At 29.0% G+C, this 16,786-nt stretch overlaps 1 protein-coding gene across 1 annotated transcript in view; it reads right to left on the bottom strand.

The window, feature by feature from the left end:
* Positions 1-432: 432 nt before the first annotated feature.
* The window catches only part of Nrx-1 (Neurexin 1), a 35,873-nt gene continuing 19,519 nt past the window's right edge, over positions 433-16,786 (bottom strand). The window contains exons 14-15 of the mRNA XM_065504346.1: positions 13,709-14,006; positions 433-1,452 (exon numbers count right to left, since the gene is read on the bottom strand). Of these exons, the coding sequence (XP_065360418.1) occupies positions 518-1,452; positions 13,709-14,006 (1,233 nt within the window). The 3' untranslated portion in view covers positions 433-517. The remainder of the gene's footprint in view (positions 1,453-13,708; positions 14,007-16,786) is intronic.

Raw genomic sequence — 16,786 nt, 5'->3', positions numbered from 1 at the left:
TTGTTAAATATTATGTTTAATAAAATTACTGAAAACTGAAAAATATTTGGTTTTATAAGACATCTCAGCAGCCAAATCGATTTGCATTCAGGGATCTTTTAGATATCAAAATATGATCTCAGACTATTGAGTAACTAACATACATACAACAATTTGGTTGATGAAATATTTTATACTTATTATCATTTTCATTGCATCTTAATGAATTATTTGTACATTAACTGATGTTATTTTTATTTTCTGTTTTCTTATAATCTTTTCTAAGTATTTGAATTTGTTTTATATTGATTTACTATAATGTATGTATCTGGTTTCTGTTTCATTTTTCTTTTTTTTTAATAAACTAGAATAAGTATTGTATTATGTATTGCACTAAATATTACCCGCCCAGTATAACGATAGTGATTAACAATAGTTTTTTTTTGTTTTTAGTTTAATTTTGTTATGCACAGTTATTAGATATTGCTAATTTGACGTTTGGTTCATTCGCGAAATATTTATCTCAATATTCGGCCATTTAGACGTACCACTCTTTAACATCTTTCGAATCACGTTTTTTCGTTTTCACTAAACCCGGACGATCCTCACCTTCACTATGGTCGGTAGAGTCATGGTAGACGCGTTCAACTCTCATCGGCGCCGATCTGCTGCACATGTCGGTATTGCCGTTATTTCGCATTGCGGCGCCGGAGTGGGAACGCGAACGTGTATCTTGTGTTTGATGATGATTATTTGATTGTTGCCTTTGTTGGTGATATGAACCATTTGTGCTGGTATTGCCCAGTAATGAGGCGTTCGGGTTGTGAGTGCCGTAGATGGTTTTCTCACCAGATGTCTTGTAATTACGATCTCCGTTCGATTTCAGCCACAAGACCAACAATATGACAAGAATAACTGCGATCAATATGCCAGCAACAATGCCAATGATCATGGCAGTCCTTTCTTCCTCGATTGAGTTTATGCGACCTCCCTTTCCCTTTGGCCGATAGTTGTTATTACTATATGGAGGAGGGGGCTGTGGTAGTGGATAGTATGGTAGGCCCGGCTCAGGTTCGTGGATAGGTGGAGGAGGTGGTGGCCGCTCCTCTGGCATTTGTGGCGGATAAATAATGTTTGATTTCTCCTCATCTTCATCATGCTTAAATACTTGGACGACATCGAAGGTAGTTGTATCCCGTTCAGTTGTTGCCGTTCGTATTTCGGGCAATGGTGTTGCGACCGTGGTAGTCGTTGTTGAGGTTGATGTTGTTGTAGATGTTGTCGTTGTGCGTTGTGTTGATGTTGTTAGAGTTGTTGTGGGTGCAGACGTTTGACTGGTTGTTATGGTCGTACTTAAAGCTGTAGTTTGCTGCGGTGTCGTAGTATGAGTCATTGTGGACGTTGAATGCTGCTGCTCAGTTGTGACATCCTGTCTACGCGTATTGCTGTCCGTGGTTACCTCATTATGGGATTCTGAAAATCAACAAAATAGTTTTACAATATAAAATAAAAACATATAATATTATAAACACCAATGTGTGCACCAATGTAATGAATTCACTAACATCGAGATTCACATCATATTTTTGACATAAATCAGCCATTATACTATGTATCATTAAGCGAAACTTATTAAATTATTAAAATAAAAATAGTACCGCCTTGCAAGGTAACTAACAAAACCCACACTAAGCATGTTTTTATGACTTGTATTAGATCCATAATTATTTAGGATAACGTCGAATACTGTTATCATTTTCAATTTAAAATTTGCTCTAAATTTGACAAAATAATTGTTGTCAGTGCGCTTCTGCTTAGACAACTTTGTCTTGATAACAAACGTGATAAAATGTTGTGGTAAATAGTTGTCAAGTATAGACACGGGGTTAGCTTTTATGCCCGATATCTAAGAGTATAAAATTAAAAAAAAATAATTCTTTTAGTTTGCTTAAATAATTGGTGAATTAAGCGTGTCCTTTAAAATATTTAAATAAACAAGTAAGTATTCAGTATTAAATGCGAATGGTTTAACAATATTGCAAAACTGTATAGAAATAAAGGAGTCCGTATTTTTTGTCTATTGTATTGCTATGAATTTATCATTTGCAATGTTATAATCAGGTTAGTTCTCATATTGCAATGTTAACATATAAACGACAATCCGAATCGTTTTCAACCACCTACTTTAATACAATTTAAATTTCGGTATTTCATACATTAAATATAACATTATAATTAGAAATAAAAATGCTCATTACAAATCTAACAAAATTAGTCAAAGAATATTCCAAAATGGTGGAAAGGAATTTAGTTTTGTCATAAAGCAAGAGTTTAAGAAAATCTCCTCAACATCCTAACCAGACAGAATTGCTCACTTGTTCTTAATTATTAAAGACATAAATAATAATTAATAATATTATTCATTAATAATATTTTCAACAACAAAAAGATATATTTTGTATATTTTCTGATATTGGGATATCATAACTTTTTAGAAGGTTTTTGCATCTGTGATCACAATGGTGTACTTACATATTGTGATAAAATTTATTTCACGCTTTTAGAAAGCACTAGGACTGATGCGTTAGGGAGAATTAGTTGTAAAATTACAATCCTCAAATTAACTTAAACGGATCCCAGTAAATCAAAAATTGTAACACTATTTTTCTTAACGGACTGGATATTTTCATTGTGTATTTTATCATTTGATCTAATTCGTTTCTTATGCATTTCAAAATATAATCAGCTGTACATATGTATGTATATTCAGATATGTAGAAACACTGATGCGAAAAGCTTTTGAAAAGGTATGATATCATAAAATCAAAATTTTTAAACTAAAAATGGTCACAAGTAATAAGTAATTTTTTGTTTATTTCTGTTTGTTATTTTTTCTTTTTATTTAATAATTTCATAATAAATATTAACGATATGTACGTGTGTGTATGTAGATGATATTGAATATAGAATAGTTTAAATTTAAAGATATACATATATGTATGTAAATATTTAACACAGCTCTTATTAATAACAATTTGTTTAAAAATTAAAAAACAAAAAAAATAATATAAAAATATAAATAGAAACAATAATATGATGGCATTGGAAATATTCAACTTTTATATAATAATTTTTTTTTTTTTTTTTATTATTAATTTTTGTAATTAAAAACTAAGAACACAAATCCATCTTATAACTTATGTACATATACATACACATATAGCAGATACTACATATTTTAAGGTACGTCTGTATTTACGCGCATTGATAAAATATTTGTTGTAATTATTGTTGTTGTTTAATATGTATGTAGTTGTAAATATAAGTACATACTTTTAATTTAGTTTATAAGTCGAATACTTTGTTATTCTCTATCTAAGCCGTTTCAAATAAATCCAGGAACTTTTACTTAATGCTTCAATAGACATACATACATACATACACACATTAACATTTAGATTTCATAACGTCCCAGTTGGCCACGTCTTCAAGAAAGACATCATTAATGACAATGTTTATTCCTCGAACAAATGTCGCGAAAATCGTAGACGACCAAAAAGTAGACAATGTCGCTCAGTTTGTCGTTCACACAATAACTATGAAAAGTTCAGCTACAAGTTGACACACGACCACAATTGAAGACAATGTCGCTCATCTAATCGTCAACAGTGTTAAATATAAGCCAACATTCAAAATATTGTCATTCATCTTGACATCTATTGTGTTTGATATAAGACATGCCATGTTACATAAATCGTCTATGACGATTTGACCAACTGGAGGCCTAATCTTTAAATATGTATATAACACTATACAAATGCATTTGTATTCGTATATGTATATGTATGTATGTATATAGGTGTGCTTATGTATACATGAATAGTTGTAGATACATTTGGTGGTGCTGTTCATTGTTTTATTCGTTGTTTAATACAATAATCATATCCGTCTAAATAATGATCTTATATCCTAAAGAAAACCGAAATATGTAATGATGCAGTTATTTGTCCAGCTCTGCTTTTAACTATGTAGTTAGTACATTTTACATACAAATAGATGTTGGGGTTTGGTTTGGTTTTTTTTTTTTAATTTTTGTGGTGTTTAATGTGTATAAATATATTATATTACAAGTGCTTTTGGGTTAGTTTGTAATTCAGTACGGTTTACTGAGCAGCCGGTGCATAATCACAGTCAGTACTATGAAGCAGGATTTAATTTCTGAAAGAAACAATTCCAACTGTAATGCTACATTTCTTTTTTTATTTCGCATTTTGTGGTTGTGTCCATGGCTGACATGAATGAGTAACGAGTAATAATGCCATGATGGATGAAAAAGCATTTTGGGGATGTTTAGGCATAAAGGCATGTTTAATTTAATAATAATAATAAATAAGAAAATTATAATCTTAAAAGACAATTAATGCATTAAAGCAAACAAATTTAACATCCATTTAAATATAGTTACACTGCATTTGAAGAAAAGTAAGTGTATAGGTATTAAACATTTTTAAGAATCCCGCAAAATATTGAGATATATTTTCTAGAACAACCATTTGAATTTCTTTAAAAATGAAATTACAAAATTGTTGGAGTTCTTTAATATAGAAATTTAACTGAATTTGTGCGACTCCTATATGTATTCCTTTGAAATACATACATATGTATATGTATGTATGTATAAGTACAATATTTTATTAATTTAATTTCCTTTGAATTTGATATTTTCGTGGTCTTAATGTAAATTCAAAATATGAAAATGTCAAAACAAGGAAGTGTCTGAAAAAAGAAAATAACTCAAAAATTACTTGAAATTTCAAGGCAAAAAGGGGAATGTGAAAGATTTGTTTTTCGATTCTCACTTCAATATTGCACTTAAGCCCTTCAACTTTTAAATGTACACATTAAAAAAAAAAGACGAGTAACCACATACAGTGAGCCTCAAATGTGAGTATACACCAAAATTATTTTATTTTTTTTAAGACAATGAAAATCCTAAAATTTAATCATCAATTGAAATTTTATTGTTTCGGTTTGTTGGAGATTGAGTTGAATAATAAATTCGGTTGTGAAAAAAAAAAGTTTTAAGTCGGACTGTAATGAATTTCATGATCCCAAAAAATCAAAAAATTCTCGGGTGTTTACTCACTTTTGAGACTGTGTGTATAACATAATTTTTATAGGAAACATAAAGTCGGTACTTGTAATCGATTTATGGATTGGTATGGTAACCGATTGAATTTGAAAAAATTCGGCTGTCATAACAAATTTATTTGCTCTGTATACCAATAAAGTGTCATTAGGACCTTAAAAATTCGGTAATTGCAACTGATTTATTTGATAGTAGATGTAACCGATTAAATTCGATTGGCGACAAATTCGGTTGCCATAACGAATCTGTTTTCTCTGTGCACGGGTAAACTTTACCAAATATTTTTACTCCATTAGTAACTAATCACTGATAGATATCTAATAGATACTAATTAGATATTTATTTCTTGAAATTTCTGCCATAATAATTTGGAATTCGTATAAAAAATATCTAATGCATATCTCAATTTTAAATAAAATTGTTCGTCTTTCTTCCTCAATATTGTCTATACATATGCCTGAATATATGTATATCTGATAACTCAGTATTTTCCGTGAATTTTAAGCAATTGTTTTAAGTTTTTATCGAAGTTTATAATAATGGTTTAATACATGTTAAATTGACGTCCCTGCATATAAGGATCCCTAATAAATGTAATTGAGACTATTAATGCAAAAGTGCTAAAAACTATTTATTTAGTGGTATATTCAACTTACATCACTCTTGCTACATTACTTTGTTATATTATTTAAGTACTATATCAAGAGAAATATGTAAGTAATTATACAAAATCTAAGGAAATTCATATCTCAAAAAGACTATCGATATTAAAAAAAATGGTTTAAAAAAGTTTCATATAAAAAATATTTTGATTCAAAGAACTAATAAAACAATTACATTCAATTTAACATATTTAGACACAATTGATCAATTCACAAGGTCTCCTCTCCTATCATGTCATATTGTCATAATGTCCTAATATTTGACAATGGTTTAAACATGTTTTTATTGCCTTTCAAGCAAAAAATGTCCTAAAATAATACTATTCTGTATGCTATGTTTATTGTGTTATACCTGCGCCGAATGCCTAAGAGTCGGTTAACCCGAGCCGCCGATTCGTGAAATATTAGGACAATATGACATGATCTTGTGAATTGACCAAATGTTTATAAAATTATACTGAAATTGGATTGCTCTATATGTATTGAAAACAGAAAATCATTCAAGTTTTCTTTAATTCAAATTCATTTTTTATAAAATTATTCTTATGTACATATATTCAAATCTATTACAAAAAGGATTAGACAATTTTTTTCCATTAATTTGTAAATGATTAAAAAGCTAAATAAAAACAAAACTGAATGATGAAAAAATTAACAAAAATTTAATCATCCACAGGTTGAATGAGTTCTTATGAATTAAAAAATTCAACGATCAATGAATTCTATTTAAAAAAAGCCTTTGAATAAAGCTAAATAATTAGATATTGGAAATGGAGTTATGAAATGAAGTGAATTAAGCTCAAATTTAATAATTTAATTAATTCGAAGCTCTGTTCAGAAATTAGAATTAATTGATTGATTTTTTAGACCTTTCCTTTTTTAAATTTTTTCCTTTTAAAATTTTTGAATTAAACTATTCAAGTTTGGAATATAAAATTTAAACAATCAAAATTAAAATTAATTGATTAATGTAGTTCTGGGTATTGATTGATTATAAAGCTTGATTAATCTATTAAACGCATATTTCTAGTTTAAATAATAAATGTTTCTTAAAATACAAAAAAAAGAAAATTATAATTTTCGGGCACAGGTTTCTGACAGAGTCTAAACTTTCAACTAACATAATTGTCTTATAATTAATATCGGGATGAAATTGGACATAAACAAGTTTTATATGAAACTAAATCTTTCTACCAACTTTTGTGAGGATCTGTCCATAATTGACTCTACCCCACATACATATAACTCCTGTATAATAAATATATTTTTTTTGTCTAGATTCGGCACAGCCGAGTATATCTAAAAGTAGAATAATTATTACAATAATAATAGAGAAAACATATTTTTTTCGAAAGAACAAGAACAACAACATTAAAATATAAAAGATACAAAATCTTGTAAAAAGTATATGTATTTTATTAACGGAACACTTCAAGTAAGACAATTAAGGGTGTTATATTCGGCTGTGCCGAATCTAGACAAAAAATATATTTATTATACAGGAGTTATATGTATGTGGGGTAGAGTCAATTATGGACAGATCCTCACAAAAGTTGGTAGAAAGATTTAGTTTCATATAAAACTTGTTTATGTCCAATTTCATCCCGATATTAATTATAAGACAATTATGAATATTCAAGTAATTTTCTGAGGGAAATTTTGTCTGGGTACTAGAGACAATTGTTTCCCGAGTTTCACCATACTTTACAGTATAATTTCAGAATATTTAGAATTAATTTATGCAAAATGTTATCAGGTTTGGCGCATAATCAACATATTTATGACTGCTCAAACAGTATTCCGGTGGGACATTTGTATGGGGACTAGGTGAAATCATGGACCAAAAAAGTTGTAAAAGTGAATGTGTTTGTGAGAGTGAGAGTATCTTTTATAAGTAACAATTCACATTCAATTACCTGCAGTTAAGCAAGTAGACAATGTATTCCTTATAGGCTATTTGTAGTGAAGAGATTACTTTATACTATATCCCAGGTAATCTATCTACTCAATTAAAACATTTAATTTGTACTGCACTTATGTATTTGTGAGTAATTCGTAAACACTGGTTTTATACAAATTGTGATTTAATTCCCATACAGTTTATTTTATATTTGCTTATGTAACTAAGCACTTTAGTGTCTCTTAGTGACCTGGAGAGAAGTCACTTTAAACGTTTATTTTGTACTACATTTTGTTTACAAGCAATCGGTCACTTTAAACGTTTAATTTATATGTAAATCCAATGCGTTGAAACTAGGGTTTGGGGTTTCCCGGATAATTTTATTTCCCTGGAAACGGGAATGAAAAATTTAATTTCCCGGGAATGTTTTTTCAAATAGAAATATATCTAAAAAATTAAATTATCTTATAAAATTGTGTCATTTTATTAAAAAAAGAAAAGCAATACATTACAATTCGATTGTATTCATATAAAAGCAAAAAAAAAGTTTTTTAAAATATTTGGAGATCACTTGTTACTATAAAATTAAATATTAGCGGTATTCATGATGTAATAGAGTAAAAGAGCAATTAAGTGTCACAAAATTTTATAAATATCAAATTCAAAATTACATCATATAGTTTAAAAAGAGTAAAGAAGTAAAAAAGTAGTTCTAATGTATTTTGTTTTTGGTTTCGGCTAAACTGCTCTTTTGCTACTTTGCTATAGAAAGTACTCTACATTGGGAATACAGAAATAATGTTATATGTCCGTCATAGAACTATTTTTTTTAAAAAATGGATTTATCAAAATAACTAATGCATTTTCGCTTTAAACAGGTGTTGGCTTTATCGTTAGTAAAGCATTATAAAGACAATCAAAATTTTTTTCTCCGATTGCTACTTGCTTCAAATACATCTAATTCCCACTTACAACTTTTAGCATTTGATTTTAAATGTTTAAGGTTTTCCTTTTCAATATTGGTTGAATATTCTAATTGGTTTTTAAAAGTTTGCTCCATTTGTTTGCTCCATCTTCGCTTTGAACAGATGAGAGAATATTGTGAACGCCGGTTCATAAATTTGCTATCCATAAATTTTTAATATTGTGTTTTTATATTATAATTTATCTTATAATGTTGAAGTTTTTAGGTTTAAAATTAATTGCATAAACCATTATTTGAGAAACCGTAATATTTTTAGATAACAGCTGCTCATAAGGAGTGTTCATTATAGCATCACCTATCAGAAAAATGGTTTCATTTCGGCTTAATGCTTCTACTGTATCCTTTATGGGGTTTAAAACCTCCACTAATATTTTCAACAAGTCATTCATCAAACAAAGATGTTATATTTAAATATATTAAAGTATCTTTAATTAATTTAAAATTTCCCGTTTTTCCATAGAAACAAATTTAAATTTCCCGGGAATTCCCTGACCCCAAACCCTAGTTGAAACCAACTATCAGACAGTCTAATTGAAATCTAAAAGGGTTAATTGACTCCCTGCTTAGAACATGCATGTGTTAAAATAATAACTAATAATTAATAAGTTGTCACCCTAAATTATAGGTTAAGTCACTAGTTCGGGACAGTCTCCTAGAACTGCAGGGCAATTGTCATTTTCTTTGCTTATAATCCTGTCAAAACTTCTTGGGTTTGGCAAACAAATGGTAGGAATACAATACAAGTGAATCCATACATCAATAAAAAAAACACCGAAAACTCGAATTAAAAGCAAAAGCGTATAATAATAAATCTCATTTAAAAAAATGTATACTGAAGTAAAACAATAATTTTATCATAACATGTTGTTCTCAGATTATGATAAGCCTTAAGCCGAGAGCACCATAATATGATAAGTCCTTCATCATATGAATGATTGTCACAAACATATATTTGTTTACTGTAACCATCAGGGTCAGCTTTGGACATGAACGTCTTAAAATAACTAATCACGTAGCTAGTTTTGCAACTAGTTGTCACCCTAAATGATAGGTAAAATCATTAGTTCTGGACAGTCTACTAGAACTGCTGGGAAATGACTGTCAGGAGCGATAACTGTGTATGTGAAGTTACAATATCTTTCGACAACGATATCTCTTATAAATCGAAATTGCAATGAAAACAATACATTTAATGAATTTTTGATACTTAAAAAACTAAACTGTTTTGAAACAAAATGTTTTGAAATAATAATTTTCAATTACTGATAGAGAAATGAAGAACTTAATGCCAGTTTCTCGATGTCGAAAGAAGTTAGTCGATAAACCTTTATTTGTCCAGACAATATGTTGCCCATTGACGACCGAAAAATATATTTTTATCAAAATTTTGAAGTAAAATATAACAAAATATGCTTATAAAATATGCAATAAAATATGCACTAACTAATCGATGCCATTTTACAGCAACATTTACGATTCGGATAGATAATTAGTCTACATTGTATTTAGACGTTCGAGAAAAAACATGCATTTGCATATAAATCCACCCCCTACACATCACTTTTAATTATTTTAAGTTTTTTGTCTCTTCTGTAAAATTTTAAAAAGTGATGATATTCGGCCAAAAAATCAGTATTCTACTCAATACGAAACAAACCGAAACGTTTCTTTATCCTGCAACATCCACTTTACATTGTAAACTGCATTAGTCTTGTTGTATCATCTAGAACAGAACAGTTTTTTTGAGAGAACAGCTTTTACAGGATGCTTAAACATTTTATAATACAATAATTTGAACGAATACAGGACGATTTTTGGCCTAATCCGAAAATGAATATTCGGTCGGACTCTAATAATGTTATTTCATAAAAGCCAGTTTGGATATAATTAAGTTGTCATTTGTACAATATGACTTCCATTGTTGATTGTTGATGAAATGATTTTGTTCTAAATGCTCTAAAATTGGTTTCGGAATTTCTGCCAAAAAATACAATAATGATTTTAAACCGAATTTTTAATTAACAAATAGATTAGACCCTTACAAACATTTTTGTGAATATTAAGTATAAAAAATAATTATACAGGTGTATCAAGTAAAATTATATACATATGTATGTACATTAGAGTTAATTTCAAAAATTTGATTTGCGGGTATCATAATTTTTCTGAAGGTTTTTGCGCAAATAAAAATAATGGTGTCCTTTTTTTTTGGAAAATTTCTACTCATTTTGAGCACATTTTTCTGTAGAGCAAAAACGGTTGAATATATTGCAAATCTGATTTCACCAGTCGATTCTGAATCAAAAATTAATATAATTGATGTTTTTTGAATCCTTAAAGATAGTTCCAATAACCCACAACAGGGGGCGCAAATCTCGTAAAAAAATAAGAAAAAGAATTTTAGTTTTTTTAAACATGCACGATTAAAAGCCATTTTAAGCTTACGACACCAATATTTCCTTCATATCACTAACCATTACAAAGTTATGTGGCTTCAAAGTTATTTATTTAACAAGAAAATAATATTTGGTAAAAAAAAGTTTAGAAATTTTTTTATTAGCTTGCCTTAACAATACATTTTTAAAGCCACATAACTTTTTAACGGATTGTGATAGAAAGGAAATATTGGTAACATTTTGATAAGCTTAAAATGCACTTTCATCGTGTATATTTAAAAAATCTAAAATATCTTTTTTTTATTTTGTTTATGAAATTTGCGCCCCCTGATGTGTGTTTTTGGAACTATTTTTAAGGATTCAAAAAACATCAACTGTATTAATTTTTGATGCACAATCGACTGGTGAAATCAGATTTGCAATATATTCAACCGTTTTTGCTCTACAGAAAAATGTGCTCAAAATGCCCGTCTTTAGGTACGTTGAACCACCACAAGGAGTGAAAATTTTCCAAAAAAGAGGACGCCATTATTTTTATTTGCACAAAAACCTTCAGAAAAATGATGATACCCGAAAATCAAATGAAGTGACAAAGTCACAAACGAACTCTAATGTACATACATTTAAATTGCTATTTCTATTAAAGCAGTGTCGAAATTATTGTAAATACATATGTAAGTATGTATGTATATAAATTTTGATAATTTAGCAACATTAAATCCAAACGATATTCTAATGATACATACAATGTAAAGTAAAAAATTAAAACACATACGAAATGATCATAATATACATACATTACATATATATATAGTATTATGTTTGAGATTCTATTTAATCCCTGCAGGGAATGCCAATAGTAAATTTGTAGTGATTTACTAGTGACATTGTCAATAGCACTACTACCATATGTACCCCAGCCAATTAAATCTTCTATTGACATTTCACATTAGCTTGTCATTGAAAATCCACCAGTAGACTGTATCACTATTGACTAGCTAGTTACTTTCTATACCTATTGACTACACAGCATAATAAAAAAAACCAAACTATTGACGCGATCGTCGACAATGTCACCAAAACTGCACTAGAACTGTTGTCTCTAATGTATCTCTACTGAAAAGGAAAAGCTTGTCGACATTTTAACTAGTGCAATTGTCTGTAGAGAAATAGTGTTGGCATAGAGACATATGGTCCTAGGCTGGCTACAGGGATAATTTCGTTATTTTTCTACGGAGTACATATGTATGTATGTATATTAATCCAAAAATAGATGTGTTATTGATTTACTACAAATTCATAAGATTAAAAATCTTTAGAGTCCGACCGAATATTCGGCTTCGGATTAGAACATATAGGACTCTAAAAATCCTATATTAAATTAAAAATTATATGGTTAGCTTAGTACGCAAACGTGCCAAGTCCCATTTTTTTTAATTTTACAGGAGAGACAAAAAACGTTCTGTCTTTTTTTGCTTTCAATATTTTTTAGATCTGTAAACGCAGTTCTCTCCTATGATATGTTGGCTTTAAGTATCAGTTAAAAAAATAAAATAATTGAAATGACTTTAGAAACTGAAGCCATTTTTAGGGACAAATTGGTTTTATTATTTTATATTATTTAATTAAATAAATAACAAAAAACAGTCTTATTTCATTGCTGTATAGGAAAATAACTCAAAATCTTATACTTTTGTAATATTAAACATAAAAAATAAATTATTCGTGTGGTAAATCGTCATCAAATTTATGATAATCTATTGGTAGAGTGGTTTTTAAAGATTGCAAGTCTTCGTATTTTTTTGGCTGTTCTATTTCTTCTTTCCTAGTAAAGTTGCTGCAAATTAGGAAACTCAATTGCTTCTATATTTTTATTAATCTTCTGCGGCATTTTTTTCCATTCTTCAAAATTGATTTTTTTTATTTTACAGTGAATTGTGTAACCACATTATAGTGATTACATCGAAAAATGTTAATATTCAAAGTATTATAGCAAATAGTATTATATATATTAAATGTTTTTTTGCTGGACTTAGCACGTTTTCTTATTATTATTTTCATCAGTTAGAAACAAAATAACGAGGAGTTTGATTTAAAACTTTTACATCCGTTAACACGAAGTCTTTTTATGTATGTATTAAACTGACAGTTATCATACAAAAATATTTTTTACCGACAGTATAACTATTAGTTAGGCCATGGCCAGGCTTCGTGTTAATGGGTGTTAGAAGTACATACATATAACAAAGGCAGTTCTGACGAAGAATCGAGCAGCCATTCGATTAAAATCGGCACAAGAACACATCAACTGGCCTATAAGTTTTAATTGGAATTTGTAAATTTTCCTAAAAGGTAATTTGACACATTTTTGTTCCATAAGTAATTAAGCACTGATAATTATTTTCTATTTATTGAAATTACGGATAAAAATGTTTCTATTTTTATGAACACAACTGTATGTATGTGTGAATACTAGATCCTATTGATATGCATAGACTGACTATAATACTGCACAACCTATGGGGGGATAGGTCATTAAAAATAAATTGTTGGTGAGTGTGAAATAGATGGCACATAATGAAATGGCGACGAAGTTCGATTAGATGTGATTAATAAATAAATAAATCGAATACTTACCAGAACCTTTGGCGGTACTTGTAGATGTAAATTGTTCTGTTGTTTCGCCATAGTCACCGGATCCATGAATGCAGTCTTCATCGTCACAAGCTCGTTCAGTGCCATTTGTTTTATCAGTACTGACATTTTGAGTCATAGTTGTTTGCTTAGTGGGGGGTACATACACTGGTGTAATTAGATCATCACCGCTAGATTCAAATGGAGGAGTACATTCGTCTTCGTCGTCACCACGACAACCAGAACCGGCACCGGAAAATATCAAGTCATCTATTGCTCCCGGATAACCACTAGCAGGCGTCTGCTTAGTTATGAAAAACAAAATAAGAAAAAAATAATAAAAAATATAGAAAATGGAATTTCATTCAATTTTAGAACTGCGGTCTTCGACTCTTAAATATCAAAAGATAGTGTTGTGTATATGTATGTATGTTTGCATGTATGTATTTATACAGTTATGTGCATATGTATGTATGTAGGTACCCTGCAGGAAGTGTCAATAGTGAAACTATACTGACTTAATATTGACAAAGTCACCAGTACTAGTGACTTATTTTACCCCAGACAATGCTATTTACTATAGACATTTAACATGTGCGTGTCATTGGAAGTCTACTACTGACGATATTACTATTCACTAGTACATTTTAGTAATTCTAATCTACACTTTTGCTACTTTTCTGAAGTAGATGTAAATAATGAAACTGCATATTTTGTTAACATTTGACGTTGTATTAAACAAATTAAAAAACGATATGGTATGAATTCATAACAGATGGATGAGTCGTCTTCGTTGACGCTTCGTTGACAATGTCGCTAAAAAGTCACCAAAATAGTCGACAAAACTGGTGACTTGGAGACACTTGTCCCCAGGTTTCCTTCAGGGTATGTATGTTTGAATATTTATATATTAGTACTTGCTACAACAACAAAAAAGTTTTGTAGTCGATTCTACTATTCCACGCTTCATAATCTAATTTTGGACCAAAGTTATACATAACTTATCAATACGTTTGAACACACGGCTATTTAATAGTTAGCGTTGTCAAAGTGGGATGATTTTCAGTGCTATTGAATATAATTCAATCACTTAAGAATAGAAACAATTTTGAATTCTGAAATTCTATTTATGTATCTATAAAAACATTATTTTTCACTTCAGGTTAGCATGGATTAATGATGTCCAAATGAAAAATATAAAACAGATATTTTGCTTAAACTAAATTCATATTGTTGGTATTTTGTCTAAGCTTTGATATTTTTACAAATAAAGCTTGAGTGTCCGTAATTCCCATACGCTCGACATTTTAATCTGTAGCTTTCCTAAAGTCTTTGGGAAATGAGAATAGGAACTGTTTATCCCGCAACAATAAATTTCAGTCAATTTAGCAATAATTAAATTGGAAATTTTGAACATTAAAACTAAATCTAGTCCTTATTAGAATCGTTTTTTGAAATGTCGTTTAAAAACTAATTCGAAAATGTAAAATTTGGACTCATATTCCTTCTGCTTATAAATACATCTGCTTTAGATGACTATTAATTTTTTTCTTTTGCAGTTAAAACTAATTGCTGCACAATGTAAAAAAAATAAAAAAAGTCCATTTTTTAACCAATTTTACAACTTTCAATCGATTTCCGATACGAGTTCTAGTTACACGATTGGTCTCAAATTATGTTGCACTAAAGAATAAATCTCATATTTTGTGCATATCGTCAGCTTATTATTGTTTTGGCTAGCACCCAAAAATTCCATTATGAGAAAAATCACAAAGAAGATTTACTTGAAGTTTTCTCAAAATGTATGTATGTGATCGAAATTGACACTTTCTTTCTGTCCAGAAGGGCACCCAGTGGGTAAAACTAATTCGGGTACGCTGAATTCAATGGTGCGTATTTTCGAGATATACCGTTATTTCGAAAATGGAGGAGGTTGCACAACATATATTCGCGTAATTCAAAAACGGTTTAGTTTCTTGAATAAACTGAAAAAAACCGAAATTCCGCAATAAAATTACCTTTAAGTAAGGCTTAACACATTTTTAATCTTTGCAGTCATTTTAGAAATATAATTTTTTTTGGCCAAAAAAAATAATTTTTTAGAAAAATTTCGCAATTTTTGGTTTTTAAAACGGCATTAAAAATTGGAAAATTCATGTACTACGCTCTTTCACACATATTGAAAACGAAGTTCCAAATAAAACAAGCCCTAAGTGATTAAAATCTGTCAACAACTTTTGATTTTATTCACAAAAGATAAGATACATAACTCGTAGTAATTAGCTACATCGTGCACTGTTTTATTTGTTTAGTATTGCAATAGTCGGCAATGCAGTGCCGTTTATACAAAACTGCAAGATTCTGTAACTTTTCTGTTTGTTGTTGATTTTGAATCCATAAATTTGACTAGTGGAAAAGATAAGATATATATGTATGTATATCGCTCACATGCTGCAACAACGCTCATTTGCTGCAAAAAGGTCCCACCCTAATGATTATACATACATACATATGTGTAGTTTATGTATTCGAGTAGGTGAAGGTAAATGTATGTAAGTGCATGCAAAGTTTTGTTTTGTAATTAGTAAGTAATGTGCATAGTTTTGAAAATATTAAGAGTGCATATTTTTTTAAAAAAAGAAAAGAAAATGGAAAACATTAATATTAATCCAAATAAGAGGAGGCATACGGGATTACATTATTTATGTAAGTATTAGAAAAAATATTTTTATAAAATTAACAAAAAAGAAAATAAAAAATAAAAACAAATCTATAAAATAATTTGAAGTGCACAGTGCTGTATTAAGTATACGATATAAATATGTACATACATATATAATAAATGTACATTTATCAATAATTATAAATAAATGTACATTTTTATGTACCATGTTATAATATATAGGAAAAAAGTTTTGTATGAAGCCATTAATCTTGAATAATTGTTAAAATTCGTTAAAATATTTGTAATAAAGAAACAATAAAACGATTCTTTTGTAGCACAAAATACACAATTAATTGATTTCTAAATATTTGTTATGACAGAAACATTTAAAGTTAAAGAATCATGTTCAGCGTTTT

The sequence above is a fragment of the Calliphora vicina genome, chromosome 1 (genome assembly GCF_958450345.1).
Source record: "Calliphora vicina chromosome 1, idCalVici1.1, whole genome shotgun sequence".
Taxonomy (NCBI): Eukaryota; Metazoa; Arthropoda; class Insecta; order Diptera; family Calliphoridae; genus Calliphora; species Calliphora vicina.
This window is presented reverse-complemented; position numbering and strand designations above follow the sequence as displayed.